The 27898-nt window shown below is 32.9% G+C and overlaps 4 protein-coding genes and 3 long non-coding RNA genes across 10 annotated transcripts; 4 read left to right on the top strand and 3 right to left on the bottom strand.

Moving 5' to 3' along the window:
- Positions 1–8090: 8090 nt before the first annotated feature.
- LOC145966794 (uncharacterized) lies at positions 8091–9713 on the top strand. Its single transcript, XR_014437167.1, has 3 exons — positions 8091–8728; positions 9031–9225; positions 9588–9713. It is a non-coding gene; the product is annotated as an uncharacterized LOC145966794 (long non-coding RNA).
- A 2493-nt stretch (positions 9714–12206) lies between these two features.
- LOC145966827 (uncharacterized) lies at positions 12207–16906 on the top strand. Of its 2 annotated transcripts, none has more exons than XM_083091207.1 (7): positions 12207–12525; positions 14917–15016; positions 15094–15312; positions 15685–15735; positions 16044–16133; positions 16273–16551; positions 16650–16906. In XM_083091207.1, the coding sequence occupies exons 2-7, from the start codon at positions 14977–14979 to the stop codon at positions 16676–16678; spliced, it is 708 nt and encodes a 235-aa protein (XP_082947333.1). In that variant the 5' UTR covers positions 12207–12525; positions 14917–14976; the 3' UTR covers positions 16679–16906. The 2 variants fall into 2 exon arrangements, with proteins under 2 accessions (XP_082947333.1, XP_082947332.1); XM_083091206.1 differs by having other exon boundaries at positions 14856–15016.
- On the bottom strand, positions 15051–15722 carry LOC145966829 (uncharacterized). Its single transcript, XR_014437181.1, has 2 exons — positions 15404–15722; positions 15051–15305 (listed from the first exon to the last, which is right to left on the bottom strand). It is a non-coding gene; the product is annotated as an uncharacterized LOC145966829 (long non-coding RNA).
- On the bottom strand, positions 16163–16925 carry LOC145966830 (uncharacterized). The gene is made up of 2 exons (XR_014437182.1): positions 16643–16925; positions 16163–16359 (listed from the first exon to the last, which is right to left on the bottom strand). It is a non-coding gene; the product is annotated as an uncharacterized LOC145966830 (long non-coding RNA).
- A 1376-nt stretch (positions 16926–18301) lies between these two features.
- Cnpyb (FGF signaling regulator protein canopy b) lies at positions 18302–19753 on the top strand. The gene is made up of 5 exons (XM_083091191.1): positions 18302–18561; positions 18762–18888; positions 19117–19251; positions 19315–19479; positions 19565–19753. The coding sequence occupies exons 1-5, from the start codon at positions 18456–18458 to the stop codon at positions 19719–19721; spliced, it is 690 nt and encodes a 229-aa protein (XP_082947317.1). The 5' UTR covers positions 18302–18455; the 3' UTR covers positions 19722–19753.
- Positions 19754–20126: 373 nt separating this feature from the next.
- Mrps33 (mitochondrial ribosomal protein S33) lies at positions 20127–20836 on the bottom strand. The gene is made up of 2 exons (XM_083091192.1): positions 20707–20836; positions 20127–20588 (listed from the first exon to the last, which is right to left on the bottom strand). The coding sequence occupies exon 2, from the start codon at positions 20548–20550 to the stop codon at positions 20209–20211; it is 342 nt and encodes a 113-aa protein (XP_082947318.1). The 5' UTR covers positions 20551–20588; positions 20707–20836; the 3' UTR covers positions 20127–20208.
- A 5420-nt stretch (positions 20837–26256) lies between these two features.
- LOC145967599 (hemolymph lipopolysaccharide-binding protein-like) lies at positions 26257–27680 on the top strand. 3 transcript variants are annotated; one of them, XM_083092645.1, is made up of 3 exons: positions 26257–26416; positions 26669–26887; positions 27092–27680. In XM_083092645.1, the coding sequence occupies exons 1-3, from the start codon at positions 26317–26319 to the stop codon at positions 27391–27393; spliced, it is 621 nt and encodes a 206-aa protein (XP_082948771.1). In that variant the 5' UTR covers positions 26257–26316; the 3' UTR covers positions 27394–27680. The 3 variants fall into 3 exon arrangements, with proteins under 3 accessions (XP_082948771.1, XP_082948770.1, XP_082948773.1); XM_083092644.1 differs by having other exon boundaries at positions 26259–26416; positions 26657–26887; XM_083092647.1 differs by having other exon boundaries at positions 26263–26416; positions 26690–26887.
- The last annotated feature ends 218 nt before the right edge of the window (positions 27681–27898 follow it).

The raw sequence follows: 27898 nt of genomic DNA, 5'->3' as shown, positions 1-27898 counted from the left end.
GTGTGATTAAAAACGTTTGTGAGTAATTAGAATAATTATAAAAAATTAATCATTTTTACAGTATGTAGTTAGCCAACATAACTAAATATTAAAAATTCTCCTTATGAATCGTTTGTATTTCGTATGAAGAGTTTTGAAGTATAATTAAAAAGGTTTGTGAGTCATTCGTTTAATTTTAATTAAATTTTTTTATATTGTGAAGTTAGCCGGAAGCTATATAAAATGGACGCCGTCCTGTGATTGGTCGATTTGCTTATGGTAAATACTAAAATTTTCTCATGTGTACTGACTTTAAGTGTAAACAAAACGAGCAAATTTATCTCTTTTGTAACTTTTAATCCATGACTAATTTATTATTAATTCCGCATAATCGCATAATATATCATGGATCGTGAATAAGCGTAGATAATTGAAATATGTTTTTCTACCAATAAATAAGTAAATCTTTTATAATTGTTTTATAATGTAGTCATCATTCAGAAAATGATCACAATTTGTGATTATGTATTTAATTGTTATTTTATATTCGCTTTCAAATAATAAACTATATAATAATAAAATTTATATAAAAAGATGGTAATATATGTAATCCAATTAATCATAATTGACAAAATAACTTCTTGTGAAAAAATAAAAGTAAAAAATATAGAAGAATTTTTTTTATAGCTTGTATAAAAAATCAGTTTTATGCTGAGTATATTATAATTTTCTGGACTGTAGTAATATTTAATATATAATTTTTGCTATATAAATATATATTTCTGATATAAAATCTATTTCTACATCAATATCAGAAGGCTTCGAAGCCTTCTGATATTCTGTGACATAACTCAGCCGATCTTACTATCTGTAGAAATAGATTTTATATCAGAAATATATATTTATATAGCAAAAATTATATATTAAATATTACTACAGTCCAGAAAATTATAATATACTCAGCATAAAACTGATTTTTTATACAAGCTATAAAAAAAATTCTTCTATATTTTTTACTTTTATTTTTTCACAAGAAATTATTTTGTCAATTATGATTAATTGGATTACATATATTACCATCTTTTTATATAAATTTTATTATTATATAGTTTATTATTTGAAAGCGAATATAAAATAACAATTAAATACATAATCACAAATTGTGATCATTTTCTGAATGATGACTACATTATAAAACAATTATAAAAGATTTACTTATTTATTGGTAGAAAAACATATTTCAATTATCTACGCTTATCCACGATCCATGATATATTATGCGATTATGCGGAATTAATAATAAATTAGTCATGGATTAAAAGTTACAAAAGAGATAAATTTGCTCGTTTTGTTTACACTTAAAGTCAGTACACATGAGAAAATTTTAGTATTTACCATAAGTAAATCGACCAATCACAGGACGGCGTCCATTTTATATAGCTTCCGGCTAACTTCACAATATAAAAAAAATTAATTAAAATTAAACGAATGACTCACAAACCTTTTTAATTATACTTCAAAACTCTTCATACGAAATACAAACGATTCATAAGGAGAATTTTTAATATTTAGTTATGTTGGCTAACTACATACTGTAAAAATGATTAATTTTTTATAATTATTCTAATTACTCACAAACGTTTTTAATCACACTTCAAACCTCTTCATACGAAATACAAACGATTCCATAAGGAGATTTTTGGTTGGCTGAAAAATTTCCGGCTAACTTAATACGAATTAATGCGGACACAGATGGCTACGGTTCTGGTGTAGGATTCTGATCGAATTTGCTGCCAATCTGCTGCCAACCTGCTAACATTTTGCTTACTGGGACATTACATTCCATAGTTATTTATGAAAAGAAAATTATAATTTACCAATAAAACTTATTCTGTAATATTAAATTTTATTGCACTGGTCAAAAGCAGATCATGCTCGGTTTCTACCGTCAATATGCTGTCAGATTGCGCGCGCGCAGATTTTGCTCGGTTTTTGCCGACAATTTGACGTCAACATGTCAGCAAGCTTTGCTCGGGTTTTGTCACCAATTTGCTGTCAGGTTATGTCAGCAAGGTTTGCTAGCAAAACACGAGCTTAATGCGGACACAGATGGCTATGGATTTGGTGTGGAATTTTGATTAAATTTGCTGCCAATTTGCATGCAATTTGTTAACATTTTGCTTACTGGGTATATGCGCGCTCACGCGTGCTCAATTATGATATTTTATGTATCACAGAACATTAATTAAAATATCTTCATAATATATCCTTTAGTTAGAAGAGTTGTTGCAAAACAGTGTTGCGAAATCACCAATTATATCTTTTTTTAATTTTTTTCATTATATTTTAGACTGTGGTAGACTGTAATAATGATAATGGGTAAATGAAAACGAAAAGAGCAACGAGCAATCGAAACGGGAAGAGGCAAAAGCTGCAAGAAATCAACACTAAAAACCAATTATAAGAGTTTTGCCATGTGATATCCAGTTATGATTGATCCTGTATATCTGAGCAATTCCCTCTCATATTTCAATCAAGCAAACCTTACAATTAACATAAACATTATATTTCAGCAGCATAAATAATAAACAAACATTTTAGAAGTATTAAGGTCCGAATTCATAGTCGTTTCTCAAATCTTAAGACTAAAGAATTTCTTAAATCTATCCTAATACGACCATTTCATTAGTTGAGCTATCCTATTCAACCAATGAAATGGTCGCATTAGGATAAATTTAAGAAATTCTCTAGTCTTAAGATTTGAGAAACGACTATGAATTCGGACCTAAATATAATTATGATCATTTTATGTAAATGATCAAAATATATATAATAAGAAATTCCTTATATTTGATCTTTATTTAGTAATTAACATATAAAAATTAACAAAATAAAAATGAATTCAAAAGAAAGTAAACATACAAAACATTAATTAAAATTCTTCTTGTACTACAAAACACTAATCAAAATATTATATGTATTATAAAACATTAATTAAGATTTAATTAATTAATACTTCATGTATTACAGAACATTAATTAAAATATCTTTATGATATATATTTTAGATCAAAGATTGTTGCAAAACGATTGCTGCACATTTACCCATTATCATTCCCAGTTAGCCAAGTCTGCTCGAACAGATTTCGCCAAGTGCTTGCTAAAAATTGTTGTCAGCAAAAAGGCTACAATTTTGCTACAAGAGTTGTTATTACCTGATTAAGCTGGCAGATTGGCGGCAAAAACCGAGCAAAGCTTGCTGACAAAATCCGACAACAAATTGGCGGCAAAAAGCAAGCGAAGCTTGCTGCATTACTTGACGTCAAATTGGCGGCAAAAACCAAGCAAGATCTGCGCGCACAAAATTTGACGTCAAGTTGGCGGCAAAACCCGAGCAAAATCTGTGCAGGAAAGTCTGATGACAAATTGTCAGCAAAAAGCAAGCAAAGCTTGCTGCGTGATTTGACGTCAAATTGGCAGCAAAAACCGAGCAAGATCTGCGCGCATAATTTGACGGCAGATTGGTGGCAGAAACCGAGCAGAACCTGCATAATCGGTATTTAGATGCCTTGATTCAATAGTTCCTTCGCTTTCCGCTACGCGATGCACGCTTTCTCGCAATCAAATTTCTGTTAGAAGTAGATATAAAGCCTGCTAGTGGCTATTAATAAAAGATCAAAAGTATATTTCTATTGGTTTAATTTTTGATATCTCATACAAGCCTAATATGAGAATATTAAACTGATTAGAATCAACAAGATAAATGAAAAATTATCCTATTTGAAGCATAAAGCAAGAGTTTAATTATCATATAAATGATGTCTCAATTTTATAAATTAAATTTAATTATTTTTACAATTTACTTTATTATTAATTTAATTAAGTTGAAAGAGAATTTGCTACGTGAGATATAACTATATAACTACGATATAACATTACATTTCAGTTATTTATGAAAAGAAAATTATAATTTACCAATAAAACCGCGCGCGCAGATCTTGCTCGGTTTTTGCCGACAATTTGACGTCAACATGTCAGCAAGCTATGCTCGGGTTTTGTCACCAATTTGCTGTCAGGTTATGTCAGCAAGGTTTGCTAGCAAAACACGAGCTTAATGCGGACACAGATGGCTATGGATTTGGTGTGGAATTTTGATTAAATTTGCTGCCAATTTGCACGCAATTTGTTAACATTTTGCTTACTGGGATTATTACAGTCTACCATGGTCTAAAATATATTGAAAAATATTAAAGACCCTGGCGAAAATAAAATGTAAACCGAGCGTTAACAAAGCATGAATTGGAGAGTAAATCTAATGTAACGGAAAAGTGACAGAAGCGTAAACGAAGCTATTAAAAGGCGTAAATTGAAACATCGGAACGTAAAGAAAGCGGCTATTAAGGTCTAGTTCCACAATCCAGTTAACCCAAGTTTAAGTGGCGAATGGACCAATCAGGACCCAGTTTAACGTATTAAACTCGGGTTAACTCGAGTTGTGAAACCGGTCCTAAGGCCCAGTTCCACAATTTACTTTAACCGAAGTTTAATTCGTTAAAGAAGGATTTACATTGCGTTCAATGTCCGATGTATGACGTCTGATTGGATACAATGGTTTTGGGACGCAATGTAAATCCTCCTTTAACAAGCTAAACTTCGGTTAGAATAAGTTGTGGAACTGGACCTAAGTGTTAGAAAAGCGTTAACGAAGTGTCATCAAAATCTCCGACAAGCGTGAACGAAATATCCTTCAAATGTAAACGGAGCGTCATCAAACTCCTTAAGGAACGTAAACGAAATGTTATCGAACTCTCTGACAAACATGAATAAACCCTGGCAAAAATAAATAACGGAGCGTAAGTCGAATGTAAGGAAAGAGTAACAGAAGTGTAAACGATGCTTATAGGAGGCGTAAATTGAAACAACGAAACGTAAACGAAGTGTTAACGCTTCATTTACGTTTCGTTGTTTCAATTTACGCCTCCTAGAAGCTTCGTTTACACTTCTGTTACTCTTTCCTTACATTCGACTTACGCTCCGATATTTGTTTTCGCCAGGGAAATATCTAATATAATTTTTAAAGAACGTAAATGAAATGTCATCAAACTTATTGGCGAATACGAATGAAATGTTTATACTCTACTATATTTATACTGTACCGTTAATATTGCACTTTACATTTTAAATAGGTAATAAACGGATTATTTTCGTTTATTCGCCAGACATTTACTTGTCTGACTTATAAAATCAATTTAATATCTGAAGCTCCTGCATCGAGATCAGAAATTAAATTGAAGTATATCTTTAATCTTATTTGTTACTCTTTGTAAACTTTATATAATTTTCATAACTAAATTTAAATACGAGAAAGATAGCGCATCGCACGTCGCGTAACGGTAAACGAACGAACTAACAGATCCTTGCATGCTCGCGCGAAATTCTGACGTCCTTAAAAATATTTCTTTAAATTGTTAAAGTGTAAGGAAAGTATTTCATACATGTTTTGTGCAGTGTTTAAGCGTTGAAGAAATGTGGATGAAGAGTTTCTAAGTCAATCAATCATTGAAGTGTATAGGAAGCGTATTGGAGTGCTTCGTTCACATTTTATGGAGCATTTAGGAAGTGTAAATGAAAAGTTTCTAAAATGTCAATCATTGAATGTACGGGAAGCGTATTGGAGTGCATCGTTTACATTTTATGGAGCGTTTAGGAAGTGTAAATGAAGAGTTCCTAAAATGTCAATCATTGAAGTGTGCGGGAAGTGTATTGGAGTGCTTCGTTCACATTTTATGGAGCGTTTAGGAAGTGTAAATGAAGAGTTTCTAAATGTCAATCATTGAAGTGTGTGGGAAGCGTATCGGAGTGCTTTGTTCACATTTTATCGAGCGTTTGGGAAACGTAAAGGAAAACATGAACTATTAAAACGTAAGTGAAGCGTAACGGAATGCTTCGTACACACTTTATGGAGCGTTCGAGAAATATGCATAAAGATTTAAAATCGCGAAGAGTTAATGGGAAGTCAATGAAGCTTCTAAGAAGCGTTTATTCTGTTCGTTTACGCTTCTTTGACACTTCGAGAAGAGTTTAATTTTTACCAGAGGAAGATATAATGGGTGGATTCGCAACACTGTTTTGCAACAACTCTTCTAACTAAAGGATATATTATGAAGATATTTTAATTAATGTTCTGTGATACACATAAAATATCATAATTGAGCACGCGTGAGCGCGCATATAGTTTTAAACAATAGAGCTGATATACTGTTTGAATATTCGCGCCATTGGCCGTTGAGCCAATGGCTGCGTTCAGCAGAAAAAGCTGCTTTGCAACTGTTGTAAAATTCGTGAGCCTGATTGGTGTATGCTCTTAATTTTGACTGAATCTAAGAGCATACACCAATCAGATTCACGAATTTTACAACAGTTGCAAAGCAGCTTTTCCTGCTGAACGCAGCCATTTATTCCGATAGGAGGTGACGTCATCACTTGTGAAATGATTTTTTTTGTCAATTTTCGATAAAAAATGCAATAATTATTAAAATAATGATGGAGCAATACGAAGCAATTAAGGAGCAATCGTTTTATGTCGGATATATTTGCGATAGACTATGGGAAATATGTTTTTCAAAGAAAATGATTGGTTTTTTGCTAATATATTATAAAATATTAATAGCACAAATGGAGCGATTGAATATTTCGATAAAGAAATCGAGGAGCAATTATTCTACCAAAAAGTCAATAGGAAAAGTTGACTATTTACTTACAGATATAGTTTTAAACAATAGAGTTGATATATTATGTTTGAATGTTCGCGCCATTAGCCGTTCAGCCATGTATTCCGATAGGCGGCCGATAGGTGGCGACGTCGTCACTTATGAAATGATTAATTTGTTAATTTTCGATAAAAAAATGCAATAATTATTAATTATAACGATGGAGCAATGTAAAGCAATTAAGGAGCAATCGTTTTATGTTGGATATAATTGCCGAAAACTATTAAAACATTTAGTTCCGATAAGTGGCCGATAGGTGGCGACGTCGTCACTTGTGAAGTGATTAATTTGTTCGACGATGGCTTCGCGACGGCGCTGAGGTGAGACGCGTTTAGTCGCCACGTGATTTCTTGTGTATTCTAAGGCACCAAATATCCATATTCTATTTACTGGTGTGCCTATTTTATATATCTGAGCACTAGCTACTTATCTATTTCTGTCTCGTGCCCATCCTTGCTTTCCATACATTGTACGAAAGTGTGGAATAGTGAACATAACCTCACTCGTCAAACGACGGGTGAGGGGAAGACGCATATTCATGTTTATACTTCGAAGATACCTGATTCCGATGAAGAGGATGCATATATGAGTCCATGCATATATTGTCCAACGGACAATCTGGACAACGTGAATAAATCTACCTATACTAACTCAGCGGAAGTAATCAAAAATTCATCTTTATATCTAAGTTTGCAACAAGAAGCGAACATGACGCCGTCCGCTAAAATATTCAAGAATAAGGTGTAAGAGGGTTTGTATAGGTTATACGAAGGGATATCATAGATGGAGATGTCAGGATAGGAGGACTTCCAAGAAGGGAATCCACCAACTGAGGTTTCTTAATAATTGAGACTCTGAGTCTAATATACATATTTAATCTTAACACAAGCCTTATCACTCAACCGTGACTACACTGTCCGACTCCCATGCTGCGACTGCCTCACGTGTCACTCTCTCTCGCCATCTCTCCGCAACGCCACCTATCACATTCCGATTTCCCGCGACGTCGCGGTACTCCACGTTACTGAAATGGCGCCTGATAAGGCAGTGGCCTTACGAAAGCAAATAATTCTGTCCCTAAGCCGACACCTAACGATCAGGAAGCAAAAAGGAAGAAGTCTAATCCATCCTCAAATTCTAGTTCTACGCAAGAAAAAGGAAATTCAATACCAGGGGGAAAAACAGTACAACCTTCCGACATTTATGCAAACAGATATGCTAAGACGGATTCTGGTCCCTTCCGAGCTATCCTGTCTTTCAAGAAGACTGAACTAGATAAAAGTTCTCCTCCGAGCCCTCTAATGATCATAGAGGTTACTCGTAGTATTATCAAAATGGATATTCGCTTCAATCATATTACAAAAATCAGTCGTTTCAAGTGGATGATTCATTTTGACAACAAATCTTCTGCAAATGAAGCTTTGGATAACCCTTTTCTCGCTAAATCCAATTTTGAAATGTATATCCCCCTTTCGATGTTCTCGAGGACAATTGTAATAAAGGGCATTCCAAAAGATATTACCTTGGACGAAATTACAGAAGAGGCTGATTCCAGCAATCCAATTCTCCATCCAATAGACTGCATACGTCTCAAAAGGCGGATCTCTACAGAAAATGGGTCGGAACTGGTGGATTCCACCTCCATTAAAATGAGAGTACGGAACCTTAGGATCCCTGATGCTATTTTCTTATGGAGGGCGAAGATCAACGTGGAGCTATTTATCCCCAATAACCCGGTTTTGTATTAATTGTGGTCAAATCAAGCACACAGCAAAATTCTGCCAGAATCCAGCAATCTGCTTGACCTGCAGCCAACCAAGACACGAGAGCGATGCGGCATGCAATAACCCTCCCAGTTGCATCAACTGCAAAGGTAACCACAAGAGCGTCGATATCAACTGTCCTGAGAGAATTAAACAAAAAGAAATTGCTAAGATAATGACTATCGACAACGTTGATTATAATACTGCAATGCGAAAGGTAATCAATAATTCCTCCTCCATAACAACCTTAAACAATGCCCCCCCCTTTGAACGTTAACAACTTTCCTTCGTTACCCTCTCCCCGATTAATATCTCAACCTTCCCCTTTCAATCCAAAACCACAACCTAAATCATCTCAAGCCCCCACTCAATTTAAAACCCAGCTATTCAGTAGAATTCTTACTTAATCTCAATCACAATCCTCGTCCTTATCTCAACTAAACTCAGAACTGCCCTCACTCTGCTCGAACTGCGCCTGTAATACATCCAATAATAATGTTGAACATACGGAATTCAAAGGTCTCAGCAACGAAGATGCAGCTGCGGTTGCTTTAATCATATCTGCGTTCAAGGAAGGTGGGGATAGAAATTGGATTCCTTACATAAATGGCTATCCAATAATTTACAAGACGCATTGGATTCTGTTCTTTCTCCTGATTCAAACAATGGCCAGAGCTCTCCAATGGAACTGTCACAGTATCCGGAATAAACATAGTGAGTTGGAATTTCATTCTATCAACTATGATTTTATTTTGCTATCAGAAACCTGGCTAAATCCAAATGAGATATTTCTAATTCGCAAGTTTGACTCGGTCAGAAATGACAGAGCTTCTTTCAAAGGCGGCGGGACCGCCATCTAAATCAGAAACGACATCAAATACAGTACATACAAACTAACGCACAATTGTAATGATAAGCTGGAGGCATGTGCAATCAGAGTCGTCCTTCAATCCAAAGCTCTCATTATCGTTTCTTGCTACAAGCCCCCTAATATCACCATTAGCTTTCAAGAATGGTTCGACTTCTTAGGTCAATTTAAGGAAGATTTTCTAATCTTTTTTTTCTAATCTGTGGAGAGTTTAACGTCCACCATATGGCCTGGGGCAATTCTTTTTGTGATGCCGGAGGGACGAAATTACTGGAGGCACTCTCTGATCAGGAGGTGAGTTTTTTAAACAATGGAGCTTTTACATTCCATAATATTACTAGTAATCGAAAATCAGCTATAGATCTTTCACTCGTACAATCCAGTGAACTTTCGTTTTTTACTTGGAAAATCGGTAACGATCTGTGGGGTAGTGACCACTACGAGTGGATATAATTTGACCACGTTCGAAATGGCCACGTTCGAAATGGCCACGTTCGAAACGGCCACGTTCGAAACGGCCACGTTCGGAACGGCCACGTTCGAAATGGCCACGGATAAATTTGACCACGTTCGAAATGGCCACGTTCGAAACGGCCACGTTCGTAATGGCCACTCGTTCGTAATGGCCACGTACGAAACGGCCAGGTTCGGAACGGCCACGTTCGAAACGGCCACACGTTTGTAATGGCAACGTTCGAAACGGCCACGCTCGGAATAGCCACGGGAAATATTCAATAAAGTTTTATTTGACCACGTTCGGAACGGCCACGTTCGGAACGGCCACGATCGTAATGGCCACACGTTCGTAACGGTCACGTTCGTAATGGCCATACGTTCGTAACGGCCACGTTCGTAATGGCCACACGTTCGTAACGGTCACGTTCGTAATGGCCATACGTTCGTAACGGCCACGTTCGTAATGGCCACACGTTCGTAACGGTCACGTTCGTAATGGCCATATGTTCGTAACGGCCACGTTCGTAATGGCCACACGTTCGTAACGGCCACGTTCGTAATGGCCATACGTTCGTAACGGCCACGTTCGAAACGGCCACACGTTCGTAACGGCCACGTTCGTAATAGCCACACGTTCGTAACGGTCACGTTCGTAATGGCCATACGTTCGTAACGGCCACGTTCGAAACGGCCACACGTTTGTAACGGCCACGTTCGTAATGGCCACACGTTCGTAATGGCCACACGTTCGTAACGGCCACGTTCGTAATGGCCACACGTTCGTAACGGTCACGTTCGTAATGGCCATACGTTCGTAACGGCCACGTTCGAAACGGCCACACGTTCGTAACGGCCACGTTCGAAACGGTCACGCTCGGAATAGCCACGGGAAATATTGAATAAAGTTCCATTTGACCACGTTCGGAACGGCCACGTTCGGAACGGTCACGTTCGTAATGGCCACACGTTCGTAACGGTCACGTTCGTAATGGCCATACGTTCGTAACGGCCACGTTTGTAATGGCCACACGTTCGTAACGGTCACGTTCGTAATGGCCATACGTTCGTAACGGTCACGTTCGAAACGGCCACACGTTCGTAACGGCCACGTTCGTAATGGCCACACGTTCGTAATGGCCACACGTTCGTAACGGCCACGTTCGTAATGGCCGCACGTTCGTAACGGTCACGTTCGTAATGGCCATACGTTCGTAACGGTCACGTTCGTAATGGCCACACGTTCGTAACGGCCACGTTCGTAATGGCCATACGTTCGTAACGGCCACGTTCGAAACGGCCACACGTTCGTAACGGCCACGTTCGTAATGGCCACACATTCGTAATGGCCACACGTTCGTAACGGCCACGTTCGTAATGGCCACACGTTCGTAACGGCCACGTTCGTAATGGCCACACGTTCGTAACGGCCACGTTCAAAACGGCCACGTTCGGAATGGCCACGGGAAATATTGAATATAGTTCGATTTGACCACGTTCGGAATGGCCACGGGAAATATTGAATAAAGTTCGATTTGACCACGTTCGTAACGGCCACGTTCGGAACGGCCACGTTCGAAACGGCCACACGTTTGTAACGGCCACGTTCGAAACGGCCACGCTCGGAATAGCCACGGGAAATATTGAATAAAGTTCCATTTGACCACGTTCGGAACGATCACGTTCGTAATGGCCACACGTTCGTAACGGCCACGTTCGTAATGACCACACATTCGTAATGGCCACACGTTCGTAACGGCCACGTTCGTAATGGCCACACGTTCGTAACGGCCACGTTCGTAATGGCCACACGTTCGTAACGGCCACGTTCGTAATGGCCACACGTTCGTAACGGCCACACGTTCGTAACGGCCACGTTCGTAATGGCCACACGTTCGTAACGGCCACGTTCGTAATGGCCACACGTTCGTAACGGCCACGTTCGTAATGGCCACACGTTCGTAACGGCCACGTTCGTAATGGCCACACGTTCGTAACGGCCACGTTCGTAATGGCCACACGTTCGTAACGGCCACGTTCGTAATGGCCACACGTTCGTAACGGCCACGTTCGTAATGGCCACACGTTCGTAACGGCCACGTTCGAAACGGCCACACATTTGTAATGACCACTAAATTCAATTGGTTAATTTCTCAAGGCTTAAGGCTTACTACACCTATTGTAGACTCGGCCTAATAATTACAAAGTAATAAATAATTACATTTTTTATATGTGAAAAAATTTCCTACTTTATCAACTGTGTGCATTTGCGATGGAAAGAACACTTTATATTTTTAATGTAGTGCTGATTACGCATACTTTATGATTTATGCCTAAGATGATGTAAGGCTGGGAACACATGAAAAAACTTAAGCCATAAGCATTTAGCCATAACCGAATTTTTGAGTTTATCCTCTTACGAGGACTTTATCCATAACCCCTTATATAAATTATCAAATGTTTATATGACTGTTGAAGTGCCTGCAGGGAATCGGTTGTTTCATTACATTGTGGAAACTGATAAATTCGGCACAAAAATTTAAAAAAATGAGCAATCAACCATTGCCAGGAGAAATGACTTGTATGCTTCTAAATAGACTTCATGTAAAGAATATTGATTATCCGCAGACCTCTGATGCTATACCCATGATATCCAAGCTGTATTATGATCCTAAATTTGATAAGGCATTAAGGTAAGAGTATATAAAAAACAAAAATTATTAAAATAAAACTGGTAATTGTTCAGAATCATTACTCATTCTCAAAAGTTGATAAAATTATACTCATTCGACACGTTTTTGCATAAAACGAAAGAATCTGGCAGAAAAAATCGTCACTCTGCCCCGTGAAGCGAGATATTAATTGTTAAAGTTATCAAATTTTGAGGCTAGGATACCTGATATCTTATTTTATATGGTTAGGAAGTCTGTAATATTGACATAAGAATGATGTGCAGAAATTATATTTTTATTATAAATGTGATGTAAGAGTTTGGACATGGGTTGAAAAAGGTCTTATATTGAAACTTCCACACAGTACTGTCAGCCTTGGTTAGTTTCCACGTTCTCAAGTTGTGTTATTTCTTTATGTGGGAGGGCACAGGGACAGGGCTTCGCCTCGTCCCTGTAAACTCCCACCTAGACATTCTTTCTCAGCATGTACTTTTCACAAAGTCACAAACCCATGTGTAAAATACATGCTGAGAAAGAACGTCTAGGTGGGTGTTCACAGGGATGGGGCTTCGCCCCGTCCCTATGCTCTTCCACATAAAAAAAATAACACAACTTGAGAGCGTGGAAACTAACCAAGGCTAACAGTATTGCGTGGAAGTTTCAATATAAGATCTTTTTCAACCCATGTCCAAACTCTTACATGACATTTATAATTTCTGCACATCACTCTTATGCACACTAAGTCGATATGACAGGTATTCTAGCCTCAAAATTTGATAACTTTAACAATTAATATCTCGCTTCACGGGGCAGAGCGACAATTTTTTTTGCCAGATTCTTTCGTTTTATGCAAAAACGCGTCGAATAAGTATAATTTTATCAACTTTTGAGAATGGATAGTGATTCTGAACAATTACCAAAACTTTTTTCTTTGCATCATATATACAAATTTTATTTAATTTATTAATCTAATTCTTTTAACTCTTCTAACTCTTTGATGATAGGTCATCTCGCTCACTCTCTACTCGCGATCTCACTCTCGATCCTCGGGTCCGCTTATCTTTCCGAGCTGTCTAGCACGATTGTGAAGTCTGACAGAGAAAGCGAGACCACGAATAGAGTGCGAGCGAGTTGACCTATCATCAAAGAGTTCCGAAGTTTTTAGTAATCGGTTTTCTCGCTTTCTCTATCCATTCGCAACTCACGAGAATGCAAACATCTTATAAATTAAAAACTAAAACTTTTATTTTGTATTTTATCGATTTGAAAATAATTTTAATGAATTAATGAGATTTTTACGATTAAAATGACTTCAAACACGATATAAATCGGACAATTTTTAATTAGTCTGGTAATAAAAATTTGGATTATATATTTAACTACATTTATCCGACATATGTCGTGTTTGATGTCATTTTAATTGCAAAATGCTCATTATTCCTTTAAAATTACTTTCAAACGAGTAAAATGCATTTTATTTTCTATTCTGATAAGATGACATACTCGTGACATACTATAGAGAAAGGGTGTGTCGCGTAAGAGACTTCGGAACTCTTTTGACGATACGTCATCTTGCTTGCTCTTATTCGTTCTCGCTCTCGCTTTCAATAATATCGAAAACTTTTTTTTCGTTATGTATAATGATTTATAACTTTAAATATCCATAAAATAAAAACTAAAACTTTTATATTTTATTTAATCTTTTTGAAAGTAATTAAAATAAATTAATGAAATTTTTGCGTTTAAAATGACATCAAACATGATATAATTCGGATAATTGTTCCTTATTGTTAGATAAATAAAAAAATTGTATCTAATTGAAAATTATTCCAATGAGAAATGTTGGGTTTAATGTGATTAATTTTTAGTTTTTAGTTTTTAGCAAGAATCTCGTTAACTCTAAAATTATGTTCAATAACAAACTAGTAGAAATATAAAAAAAATTAGTTTCAATATATTTAATGTTATATTTATTTTTAAAAGAGTTATATATGTTGCGTATCAAATATGTAGTAGTGTTCACGTGACATCTCCTGGAAATGGTCTATAATTGTGTTTCTTCTAAGATCGTTTTAGTAAATAAAATTCAATTTATTGAATTTTATATAATTTATCTTTTCTGTTTTCTATCGAGAATAATATTCACGAGAATAATATTCACGAGAAAATATCCTACACACGTATATTACACAAACTTATTTCATTAATAGTTCTCATTAATAGCATCTCATTAATATTGATATTTATAATATATACTCAAATGTGGAAAAGAAATCGCGCAGCTAACAAAGTATATTTTAATTACGTCTATATGCGGGATGTTATTTCTGAGCTATAAATTGTGGATGTAGCACGGACATTAACCAAAACCGACTGTTTTATCGGCACCTAAAAGTGGATGTGGCCATGTAGTTCCAGGCGGCGTAAAATGGATGCACGCGCCGCTAGTGTACGATGTAGAAAAAGCGTCCCATGAAAAATGGCAGCGTGGCCCCTCTCAGGCTTCTCTCTGGTAAATAGTTTGTGGAATAATCATACTTCTACTACATTTAGTTTTCTTTATGGATATGTGCATATGTGGTTTTACAGATCATTTAGCACAAATTATATCAAATCAAGAACTTGATTATCGACGGCTACAAAATAATGTGCGTCCTAGACGATCTTCTACGCGATTCACTAATCAAAGAAATGCACAGATTGTAGGAGGACAGAATTCTCTTATGAATGGAAGCATTTTCTTAAAACAATTTTTACGTATGTTCTATCATTTTACTCAACAATGTGAACAATCAGAAGTGCTGCAAGGTATATAAAATATTTATATTTTTTAATAATTTTTTAAATATTTTATAATTTTTGAAAACATTATTGTTAAATCAACATTTGAAAAACTTACTGTAAATTGCATCTTCAGCATTATTCTCTTCAATTTCTGAATTATTAGCAATCCTATCGTTAGTAATCTCATTATTCTCTTCTATTTCCGAATATTGATTATTATCGTTATCTTTTTCCATTTCTGAATTTTGAGCTGCCCCTAATTCTATATAATATACTATTTTGTTTTATAATAGAAAAATTAAAAATTAAGTAAAAATATGTAAAAAATTTATTACAACAATTGAATGTTGTATACTATCTCTAATTCATTTGTAATATTCCTTTATTTATTTGTAGATGTTGCTGATGATGAAATAGATGGAAGTTTGCTGTCAGATGAAACTTTCAGTACTTAAGTATAGGTTATTTATTTATATAATAAGAGTTTATATACATATTTACATTCATTTATAATAAGTTTATGTGCATATTTACATACTAGGGTTCATATAACTGTGTGTGTTTGTGTGCATGTGTATATGCATATACATATACCTAGTGAGAAATGACTCGTTGAATCGACATCAAATTGATGTAAATTACATCGATTTAACATCAATTTGATGTCGATTCGATGGTAATTTCTCATATACACCTACATGAAGTGTGTACATACACAATACACACACTCACACATATACTGTATGTGTTTGTAGATACACCTATAGATAATCAGTCTAATCAAAGATTACACACTAGAAGAATCAATTGTAGGGAAAATTGTGAAAATATTCAGTCTTCAGCAGGTAATACTTCAAAATAATGAAACATAATATATCTAATATATCTAATATTATATATTTAATATATATATCTAATATTTGTATATAAATATTGTAAATATTTATTATCTAATTAATTTTTTATATTAAATATTTATTGTAGATGATGTTGAAAGTAATGAAACACATTTAGGATTAAACAGTTTAAGTGCTTTGAATAGCACTCTGATGTCAGTACAAGAAGAAAGTGCTGAAATAAAAGAAAATAATGAAAATTCAGAAATAGAGAAGAATAATAATGATGATACTCAAAATTCAGAAATAGAAAAAGATAATGATAATAATCAATATTCGGAAATAGAAGAGAATAATGAGATTACTAACGATAGGATTGCTAATAATTCAGAAATTGAAGAGAATAATGCTGAAGATGCAATTTACAGTAAGTTTTTCAAATGTTGATTTAACAATAATGTTTTCAAAAATTATAAAATATTAAAAAAATTATTAAAAAATATAAATATTTTATATACCTTGCAGCACTTCTGATTGTTCACATTGTTGAGTAAAATGATAGAACATACGTAAAAATTGTTTTAAGGAAATGCTTCCATTCATAAGAGAATTCTGTCCTCCTACAATCTGTGCATTTCTTTGATTAGTGAATCGCGTAGAAGATCGTCTAGGACGCACATTATTTTGTAGCCGTCGATAATCAAGTTCTTGATTTGATATAATTTGTGCTAAATGATTTGTAAAACCACATGTGCACATATCCATAAAGAAAACTAAATGCAGTAGAAGTATGATTATTCCACAAAATATTTACCTACCTAAAAATATCCATAGAGCTGGATTATGTGTACCAATTTTTTGATTCGCGACATGATGGAAAGATTCAACTAAATTATTAGTAAGGAAAGAATAGCCCTAAGGGCTATCGCACACAAATTGCATAAGCTGCATATGCATAGCATAAGATCTTATGGACCAATGAGCATCGAGCATGTGACTCAATGGTCCATAAGATCTTATGCTATGCATATGCAGCTTATGCAATTTGTGTGCGATAGGTCTAAGGTTGGTTCTACATAGAGTCGGAAATCGTAAGCGAATCGACCAATCATAGTTGAATTTAGAGAAGAATATTCGATTATTCTTTTCTAAATTCAACTATGATTGGTCGATTCGCTTACAACTTCCGATTGCCGACTTTATGTAGAACCAGCCTAAAGCGACATCTACAATGACACTTTAACACTTAAAATTTAAGAAATTGACCAATCATATTTATTATTCTTCTCTAAAGTCAATTGTAATTGGTCAATTTCTTAAATCTTAAGGTCCATATTTTGAATCCTCTTTTAACGATAAAAGTGCCTCTAAAAGTGGCTTATAAGCCTTTTGATTGGCTATGAGCCACTTTTAGAGGCACTTTTATCGATAAAAGATGATTCAGAATATGGGCCTAAGTCTTAAAATCCCATTGTAGACGACGCATAAGGATGGATCTAATGATGTAATCGTAGACCTTATAAGTATGGACTGTCAATTGCCTATAGTTTCTGTAGAGAAGCAGTGTCCGGACACTTGTAGAAAGAGAAGTACCAAAAAGTATGTTTCTCTCTCTAACCTCCTTTGGACACAGTCTGGCCGGTATTCATAGTCCGATCTTATATTTAAGATGGTCTTAAGTCTGGTCCGAGGTTGACTTAAGACCTCATTCAACCAATCAAATGGCTGCGTAGTATTTCAAGCTCGAACTTAAGACGATCTCAAATATAAGATCGGACTATGAATACCGGCCATAGTCCGATCTTATATTTGAGATCGTCTTAAGTTCGAGCTTGAAATGCTACGCAGCCATTTGATTGGTTGAATGAGGTCTTAAGTCACCCTCGGACCAGACTTAAGACCATCTTAAATATAAGATCGGACTATGAATACCGGCCTCTGATACGTATTGCCAGTCCATATCTGTAAGGTCTATGGATGTAATAAAAGCTGAGTTAAGGCTTTCGCACATGAATTGCCATAACCATAAACGTAAACATAAGCTGAAGAACCAATCAGAATATTGCTTTAGCTTTAAGAGTTCTCCGACATCTTTTAGTGAGCTCTACAAATTCCCTATTCGTTAACCAATCAACTGACTCCACAGACGTGCATTGTATGCGACACTTAAAAATAATAAGATTAGTGTAAATCGGTATAAACGAGTACAAATTTCTTTTGATCGCGTCGAATGTCATCATAGACCGCTACATGCGTTGTCTATATGATATTTCAATAACATTCCAATAATTCCATGATTTTACGATTAATATTCTTCTTTTATAAGTCACAATGTCACTTGTGAATCGTGCAATTTTATTTAATTTATTATTCGTATATTTTGTTTTTGGTGGTCCTGAAGAAGAACATGGAGTAAAATATGCCAATAAATGCGAAGGTGATTTTTATCTTTTTGGAGCAATGGTTTTTCTTTAAGATAGAAATTTAAAGAGTATAATTTAAAGAGATAGTAAATTTAAAGCCTCATATTCTTGGCTTAATATTGAAAGATTATTTATAAATTCTTGTTCAACAGATAGTTACAAATAATAATAACGATTATATCAATTGAAATTAAAATTAACTCTCTGTTTACAGTTTGCAAAGTTTTAGCTACTGAACTTGAAGCTAGATTAGATGAAACTGGGAAAACGCATGATGTATTAGAGATTGGATATTCAGTAGATGATATTGTGCCAAAAAAGAAAAAAGACTACAAGAAATCGTTAGTATCTCATAATAAATTCAGATAATATAGATTATTTTGGTCCTATTCATCATATCTATATATCATATTCTGAATCCTCTTTTATCGATAAAAGTGCTTCTAAAAGTGGCCTGTAGCCAATCAAAAGGCTTATATGCCACTTTTAGAGGCATTTTTATCGATAAAAGAGGATTCAGAATATGGGCCTTTGTTAAAATAATTTATAAATTGCTGATTTCTTTCTAGAGAATTACGGTTAGTAGAATCTATGGAAAATGTTTGCGAACGTATACTGGAATATAATATACACAAAGAACGTACAGATAGTACAAGATTTGCAAAGGGAATGAGCCAAACATTTACGACACTGCATAATCTTGTGTAAGACACTTTAATATAATATGACATTATATAATCTAGAAATTAATAAGTAGATGATTATAGGGATAAGGGAGTCAAAGTAGAATTGGGTATTCCCTATGAATTATGGGACAAGCCTTCTGTTGAGATAACGACTCTAAAAACACAGTGTGAAGATTTGCTGGAGAGTCATGAAGCTGATATCGAAGATTGGTATAATAATCATCAGGGAAAGATTCCTTTAATTAGGTAATATCCTATTTGATATATTTGTTTTAACAATAAGTAATATTTATACAATTAGTATTAATATAGTTTATTGTTTATTGTTTAGATATTTATGTTCCGAGCGTGCATTGAAAAAACAAGATGATTCTTGCTTGTACGAGAAAGGAGACACTGGGAAAGATCTCAAAAAACAGAAAAAAAAGAAGGCAAATGATGAAGCAATTACGAATGATAAGTATCAAAAAGTGAAGCAAGAATTGTAAAACTGCAAGAATAAACTGCCTCAACAAATACATTCATGTAGAATAACTCTTATTAATAGACTAAAGATAATGTGATTCTGTATCGAAACAAATGTGGTATATATAATGGTATATATAACAGACTGCGATATTATATATAAAGATAATTTGTAAATAAATTTGTTAATATTAATGTAGAGTCTCGCATATATATATACTCGGATATATATGCGTCATATTTATTGTATCATTAGAAACTTTGTATAATAAATTTCTTTTATATTTCTCTTAAAAAACTTTATAAGTTTATGTAACAGTGTGAATGCTAATTTAGATAATATCTACATTCAAATGTATCAAAATTTTAATATTAATATGCTATGAGACATGCAACATTTAGGAATAAAAGTCATAAAAAAATCAGTATTTAGCATAACTTAATTTAATTTTACAGTATATTATTTATAAATAAAATACATACTTTACAGCGCAAGCTTGTTATTTCATTTTAAGACGATTTATCTTTATTTCTAAGCGGAGGTGCTATCCATTTTGTTTTTCCGCGAAGTTCCCTCAAACGTTGGTATTCTTCTTTGAAATCTTTATGCTCGTCCCTGAAGAGACCATAATTGCGTAGATGATACATCAGTGATTCCGTCTCCTCGTATCTCGGGTAATATTCCACGATCTCCGGACGTTTATTCACCGGTTTCTCGCTAAAAAGCTTCACGACTTTCATCGATTTCTGATTAGTCGGTCTGACCACTTCTCCGAAAATTCGATTTCTCAGGCGATTCATACGCATGGCATAATTAGTGCCCACGTTCGCCAAATTCACATATTTGTTCATCCTTCGAATGACAATATTAATCTTCCTTTTCTCCAAATCTACGAGAATGGGTAAGGTTAAGATCGCTTTGACGAGATTAGAACGAGCTTTATAGAGTTCCAGACGAATGACAAATGTTAATTTCGAAAAAAATAGTATCCTTAATTGTTCACTTACTTTTTGTATTTCATAAATTTGCAGACAATTGTTATCTTAAGCCTCGAATATAAAGAATAAGAAAAATGTCTACATGTTATGACAGCTCGTTGAAGTTTTCTGGGGAAGGAGGGAAAGAGAGAGAAAGAGAGAAAGAAGAAGAGAGAGAGGAGAGAGAGCGAAAATTTAAAACTGGACAAGAGACAAGAGTCTACATAAAAGGATAATGTTATAATCGAGATACGTAAGAAGTATGTAAATAAACACAGAAGATAAAAACACGTCGAATTTTGAAAAATTCCATAACACCTGTTTTTGCGACGTGTTATCAATATATGTAATGACCTTGTCATTCGCGCGGCGAAGTTCGAGGGAGAAGGTTAGCAACATCAGATGCTCTTTGTTCGAAAATTAAAAGTGCGATTTTGTTTCATATTACAACTATAGCTCACACGATATATTTATTTAGATATATTTATTTATTTATACAGGGTGATTCTGAACAAACGTTTGTCTTTAAAATCAAATTCTTGAATGAATTCTAAGACGATTTTTCCTCTTGCAAAATTTTGTCCGGAGCTTAGTTTTTAAACTATGAAGGAAAATAGTTAACTACTTACGGAACGAGTACAAGAGGTAGGCAGGGACGGCGCGATATAGACGATTACGTGGGGCGCTCGCCGCGATTAGTTGATTGCTATACGCGATGACTGTATCAGTGTGTGTGTGTGTGTGTGTGTGTGTGTGCGCGCGCGCGCGCGCGCGTACACATTCTCACACACACACCCACACAGCACATGATATATCATTCGAATATTCTATACTCATACTGTAAATATACGTTACAGATGTAATATACTGAAAATAATCCCATAACATCTCTTGTTGTATATTATTTTTCATATATTCTCAGAATATACTTTGAGAATATCTCGTATTAGTATATTCTTTCTCGTATATTTTCAGGATACTCTATAATATTGCATGTGTTTCTTCATTTTGCCGCTACGCGCGCCATCAAACTCGTACTTAATTTTTGGTGAAATGGACATAAAGGACTGGTACTAACATGAATTTCAAAGTTTCTTCTTTTTTCTTTTTAGTCAGTTTAATTTATAATAAACTGACTTAATTTAAAGTAATTTGTCTAATAATCTGGATTCCTTGTTGGAATTCAGAATATTAAACAGATTATTTGAAATTAAAATAAGAAGTAATCCATTTACTGCATTTATTAAGGTATTTCATCTATTACCGAGTGTACTTACATAATTGTACATAGATTATCGAGATCAATATTTCAATAAGAATCATTTAATAAACACTAATAGGTGTTTTTTATTCATCATAAACGTTTTATATTCATCTATTAGAAATAACATTTTTGTCTGAAGTTTTGTTTATAAAGTAAATAATTTCACATTTTTATTTATTTTTTACATCACGAAGAATCTATTTTTTATTCTACATATAGTCCAACTGTCTTCTATATTCATATATAATTTATTAATGTAAAAATATGCTTAAAATATTTTAAAAATATACTAATAATATACCAAGAAATATTCTGAGTATATACTGAGTAGGTTTCTAAGGCAGACATAGGAACATCCTCCGTACATTCTCAAAATATCATAGTATGTATATCGAATATTAGTGGGATATATACAATCTACGTTTGCGATATACTGAGTACATACTCAGGATCTACCTGTGCTGTATGGGCACTGATTGTTACAGTCATCGCGTATAGCAATCAGTTGATCGCGGCGAGTGCCCCATGTAATCGCCTATATCGCGTCGTCCCTGCCTACCTCTTGTACTCGTTCCGTAAGTAGTTAACTACTTTCTTTTATAGTTTAAAAACTAAGCTCCGGGCAAAACTTTGCAAGAGGAAAAATTGTCTTAGAATTCATTCAAGAATTTGATATTTTAAAGACAAACGTTTGTTCAGAATCACCCTGTATATTATTTTTATAAATACGCTCGAGTCTCTTGTAAAATATTGCTTCGTGCGCTTTGAAAAATTCTCGATTATTTAAGTGTGGTATGTTCGTCATTTTCATGAATCAATTACATGGATCGTCGAGTAATTAAAATAACGAAAAGGCCTAATGTATCTGCTTATTAATAATACGTGTATTTTACGGAATTCTTGTAATAGAAAAATATTCTTCTTTATACATTGTTAAAATTTGACTATAGTTTGATTTTCGAATAGTCCATGGCATTTTAACAAACTCATTGATTCGATTCACGTAGTATTGCGTAGAGTTCAAGTGAAGTTGTCGATATAGATACCTCGTTTTTGAAATTTTTGGTAACAGAATATTAACGATCAAACGGATCGGCTTGAAATTTTTGGTAACAGAATATTAACGATCAAACGGATCGGCTCTGCATCGAATAATGTTGTGACGCGTTTTAATTAACGAGTAATATTATATTTAACCGCGTGTCTTTATATTTATTAATAACAGAAGTAGTACTGTGTGCGCCAGGGTGTATATAATTCGTGAAATTGTTTGCATATTTTTGATTGACAACGGATCGTATATTTCGTACGAGTCTTTGCATTATATTCCCATTATAAAGTAATAAAACGCATGTCATACGCGAGAGTCATATTTTGATAATTATTGCATGCGCGATTAATTAATCATACTTTCGCGAGTGAGTCAGTCATAGACAATAAGTGTTGTGCCAGTGCCAAAACAGAACAGCAAAAAAAGAGGAAGAGGAGGAGGCTCAGGGAGGTATCGAGTAACGGTGGAGCAACCCTTAAGTAAGTAATTTGTAATTAATTAAAAATGTATTTTATATATATATATATATATATATATATATATATATATATATTAATTTCATATTTATTTTTTACAACTGCAATCAATTGTTTGCGATAATAATTTTATATTATTGTGAAATATAATACGTATAAAATACTGTTTATATGCACGTGTGCGTATACATACTCATATACATAGATTTTATTTTTTCTAAATATTTAAAACTTGTAATAAAATATTTACAATAATTAATATCTTTATAAAATGTTTCAATATTGTGTTTAACACAATTATATATAATTATTTATATATAAATTAGATTTTTATTTTATATTTTTTGTTATATATTATTATTTATTACATATTTTATGAAATTAATCTATAAAAATCTTTTCTTGTAAATTATATAATTTTTGTATTAAATATTTGTTTAAAAGTTAAACAAAAAGTTTATTTATACGCAATATTTTTTAAAATATTTATTTTTAGAGGATACTGCTTTACATATAATAGAGAAGAGATACATATAATAGAGATTAGAATATTTTATTTTATAGGTCACAACGTGTTACAACTTCATATTATAACTCTGCTCTTGCGCATCATGTCGGTGAGTTTTAAATTATTTAAAAAAAATTATAGTTAGAAAAAAATAATTTGCATAAAATTAATTCAATATTTCGATTTAATATAGATAAAGTCTTAATTTTTGCCGAATAATTTTTTTCATGGTAATACAGAATTATATCTTAAAGAATACTATAATAATTAAGCATGTTTAATAAAGAATGCAAAAAAATTGACAGAAATTTTTAATCGTAATACGAATGCACAAACGAAAATTCTATGTAAATTCTCATTTCATAAAGAGCCTGTTTTAGTTTTATCTATTATTAGATTATATTTTTTTTTAAATTATTCACTATTAAATTATATTATCTTCTTTTATAAGATACTTAAAGAATACAATGTATATATATATATATATATATATATATATATATATAATTACATAATATTTTTTTATATACAATAAATAATATAATACATATGTAATAAGTCATACTCATTTAATAATTATATTTTTTAATAATATATATAAAAATATAAAAACAAAAGAATAAATATTCTATTAATAAAAATATTTTTAAAACATATAGCCATAATTTCTTATATGTACGAAAATAGGGTTATTTTTACGAAAAAAAATAAGCTTTTTCAATGGAATCTGTAATATATCCTATATATTTAAAAGTCAGTCATTGAAAATATGTATTTGCCTTAGATTAAGTTCAATGGAATGTGTTTGTTTGTGAGTGCATGTAGACGCACTGATGACGATTGATGATAGTGGCGGAGAAATTATCTTTAAATTAGATTGTCCAGATTTTCCGAGGCTTCCGTAAGCGAGTTTTGAAACCTGCTAACGGACACCTCGCCGCAGAATTTCTCCGTCCTCCATCAAGGTGAGTACTATATTTTAATTTGTGTTTCGTTATATATTTCTCATCACTTTTAGCTAATTAAATAGCTGCGATTGCACAAGCCTGATCTTAAAAAAATAATTATTATTATTATATAATAAGTTTTAAATTTGACATAAAAATTTAAAAATTGATAAACATCTCCATTTTGCGTATGTTTAGCACAATAGGATAATCGCGTTACATAAAATGCGAAACTTTATTTTATTATTGCTTTATTAGTGTGTATTAAATTTCATGTTATAGTGACATTAGAATTTTCAATCTGGAATGTAATTTATGTTGCATTCCTTCAAAAGAATTATTTTATACACATAGGTGAAATAACATCAAACTATGTTAATCTTAAACAGAATAGCAGTTTAATTATATTTAATTTTATTTAATTGATATAAAACGTCACAACAAAACGACATTTTTTATCAATCAATTTTTTTTATTATTCTTCAATCTTACTGAATTTAAATATATGTATATTATAAATTGATTGAAAATAAGTAGTATTATTTTTTGCTGTAAAAAAAGACTATTAAATACAATTTAATTATATTTATATAATACTTTATTTAGTATTTATATAAATAACTCAACACATTCTAATCACAGGATGATGTTGTTCCAAATTAATAAACGTTAGTCATATGATATACTCATATAAATTTCAACGAAAATCCTGTTGCGATAACTTGCTCTTGTCAATTGCTCAAGTTGATAAATATTATATTTCCTGTGTTGAATCATGGAGGCACATCTATAGAATTTAATAAAATTTTTTTGTTTGTAAAATATCTTATTTTATATACAATATATATTATGTTTCTTTTTACAAATTCTTTTGCAAATTTTGCACATTCTCATATCTTCTATAATTTTTTTTCTAAACAAAAGTTTTAATTCGGCGAAAATGTTAATGTGATGAGCATATATATTTATACTTTTTTTAAATCTTTAATATTAACTATCCTGAAAATTATATAAATCTCAAATTAAATTTTTGATAAATGGGGATTGGCTGAAATTAATCGGAAATATTTGTTACTGAACATATATCCATATAAATCTTGTCTAAATTTGTTAAAATAAAGTAAAATGTTATATTGTATGTAAATCGAATAAATTAAAACATTTTAAATTAAAAAATTTTAAAAAGCTAAACATTTCAAGTATCTATTATATTATAAATATACCCTTATTAAAAAGTTAAGTTCACGAAGCATCCTGTTAACAAAGCAAATTATACTTCGCCGCCTATGATAATAGCTTATCTTATCATATAATATATAAGCGCATTTTATTGTCATTCGAATCATTCATTCCCGGGTATTCGTATTGTTAACATAATAAATAACGCAATAATTATGTTGCGGTATACGTTGCTAATGCTTTTATATATAACAACATGTGGTATCGCGTTGGAATCATCAATTACAACTGATACAGCGGTCAACTCATTGTCAGGTGAATTAATAAGAAAATAATTGCAATATTTCGTTTTCTCTATTTATTGAAAGTGAGAATAAAAAAATATTTATTACATCAGCAGATGTAATAAATATTTATTATATGCTGTTATTCATCTTAAATATTAAATTATAAAAAAGAATCTTTTTTTCTTAGTTTTTACATTAAATTTTTTATTAATATAAAAATAATAAATAATCGATATGAAGAGAAGTATTTCACTTTGCGAAACTGCAGATATTTTTACAGCTCCAGGTAAATTATTATCAGGTTTGAATGGAAACTTGACTCCAGCACAGCAAATTATTTATATTTATGGACCGAACCAATGGAAAATGCAAAATAATGTCAATCTCATAGAAAAAGCAGGCAGTGATTATCTTATTACACCTGGCATAGGTGCTCATAAACTTCATATTCGCCAGTTGTCATGGAATAAGGCTCGTAGAATTTGTATTCAAGAAGGGGGTGAGTTTTTGACAAGGATTTAATGAAGTGGATCGTTGAATGTCGCATTTTTGCAATTTTTTTGTCTAGTGAAGACGTACCAAAATTGATTAATAAATTTTATTCGTGCTCGCGCGTCATCGATAATCGGTTTTTAAGGCTCGCGTTAGGAATAAATTAAATAATCAAGTAATTTTATCGGATTTAATGCGTCTATCGACATAGGTCACTTGGCTATTATCAACTCTAACTCAGAAGAAAAAATATTAATACGCATTTTGGAAGAAAATAAAGTATCTGAAGCATGGCTTGGTATACATGATCTTTTCGAAGAGGGCGATTGGAACACGGTTATGGACGAAAACTTAGAAGCTACCGGTTTTTCAAAATGGACTACGGCATTGGACATTAATGTGCCTGATAATTCCAACGACGGACAGCATTGCGGAGTTTTAATAACTAATGGTGGAATGAATGATCGCGAATGCTATCATGCAAAAGCCTTTTTCTGCGAGATTACCTTCTGAATCATACTAAAACTCGGTAAATCACGAACGCGAGATTGTAATCGAACACTACAATGATACGCGATCTATCAAAGGTTATAATTAAATGAGATAATCCAAAGGTGCGTTATTAAAATGGAATTAACAACGTTAATAACAACGCAAACATGCGTTACCATGATTAAATAAGGTCAGTGGATCAATGTTGCGATGAAAGAGATTAGCTCGTAAGATTTATTTTTATAATGAAGATTTTATTTTATATAAAGATTTAGAATGAATTTTATATAAAGATTTATTATTAATGATTATTTCTATAAATGTTGAATAATAATATGAAATACATATAAAATATAAAAATAATATAATGTTTTTTCATACGAAACACTTATAAAAAAATAATGCAGGGGATAAATTATCGTTTTTATCAAATATTTAAAAATGTAGACAGTTATACAAAATATAAGAACATTAATTATTAGAATTATTTCATTTTTTAATTAAAAGAATAAGATTATTAAAATAC

The sequence above is a fragment of the Camponotus vicinus genome, unplaced genomic scaffold, assembly GCF_025532165.1.
Source record: "Camponotus vicinus isolate PSW18456_S1 unplaced genomic scaffold, iyCamVici1.0 SCAF_2, whole genome shotgun sequence".
Lineage (NCBI taxonomy): Eukaryota > Metazoa > Arthropoda > Insecta > Hymenoptera > Formicidae > Camponotus > Camponotus vicinus.
The sequence above is the reverse complement of the archived record's forward strand: the minus strand, read 5'-3'. Positions and strand labels throughout refer to the sequence as shown.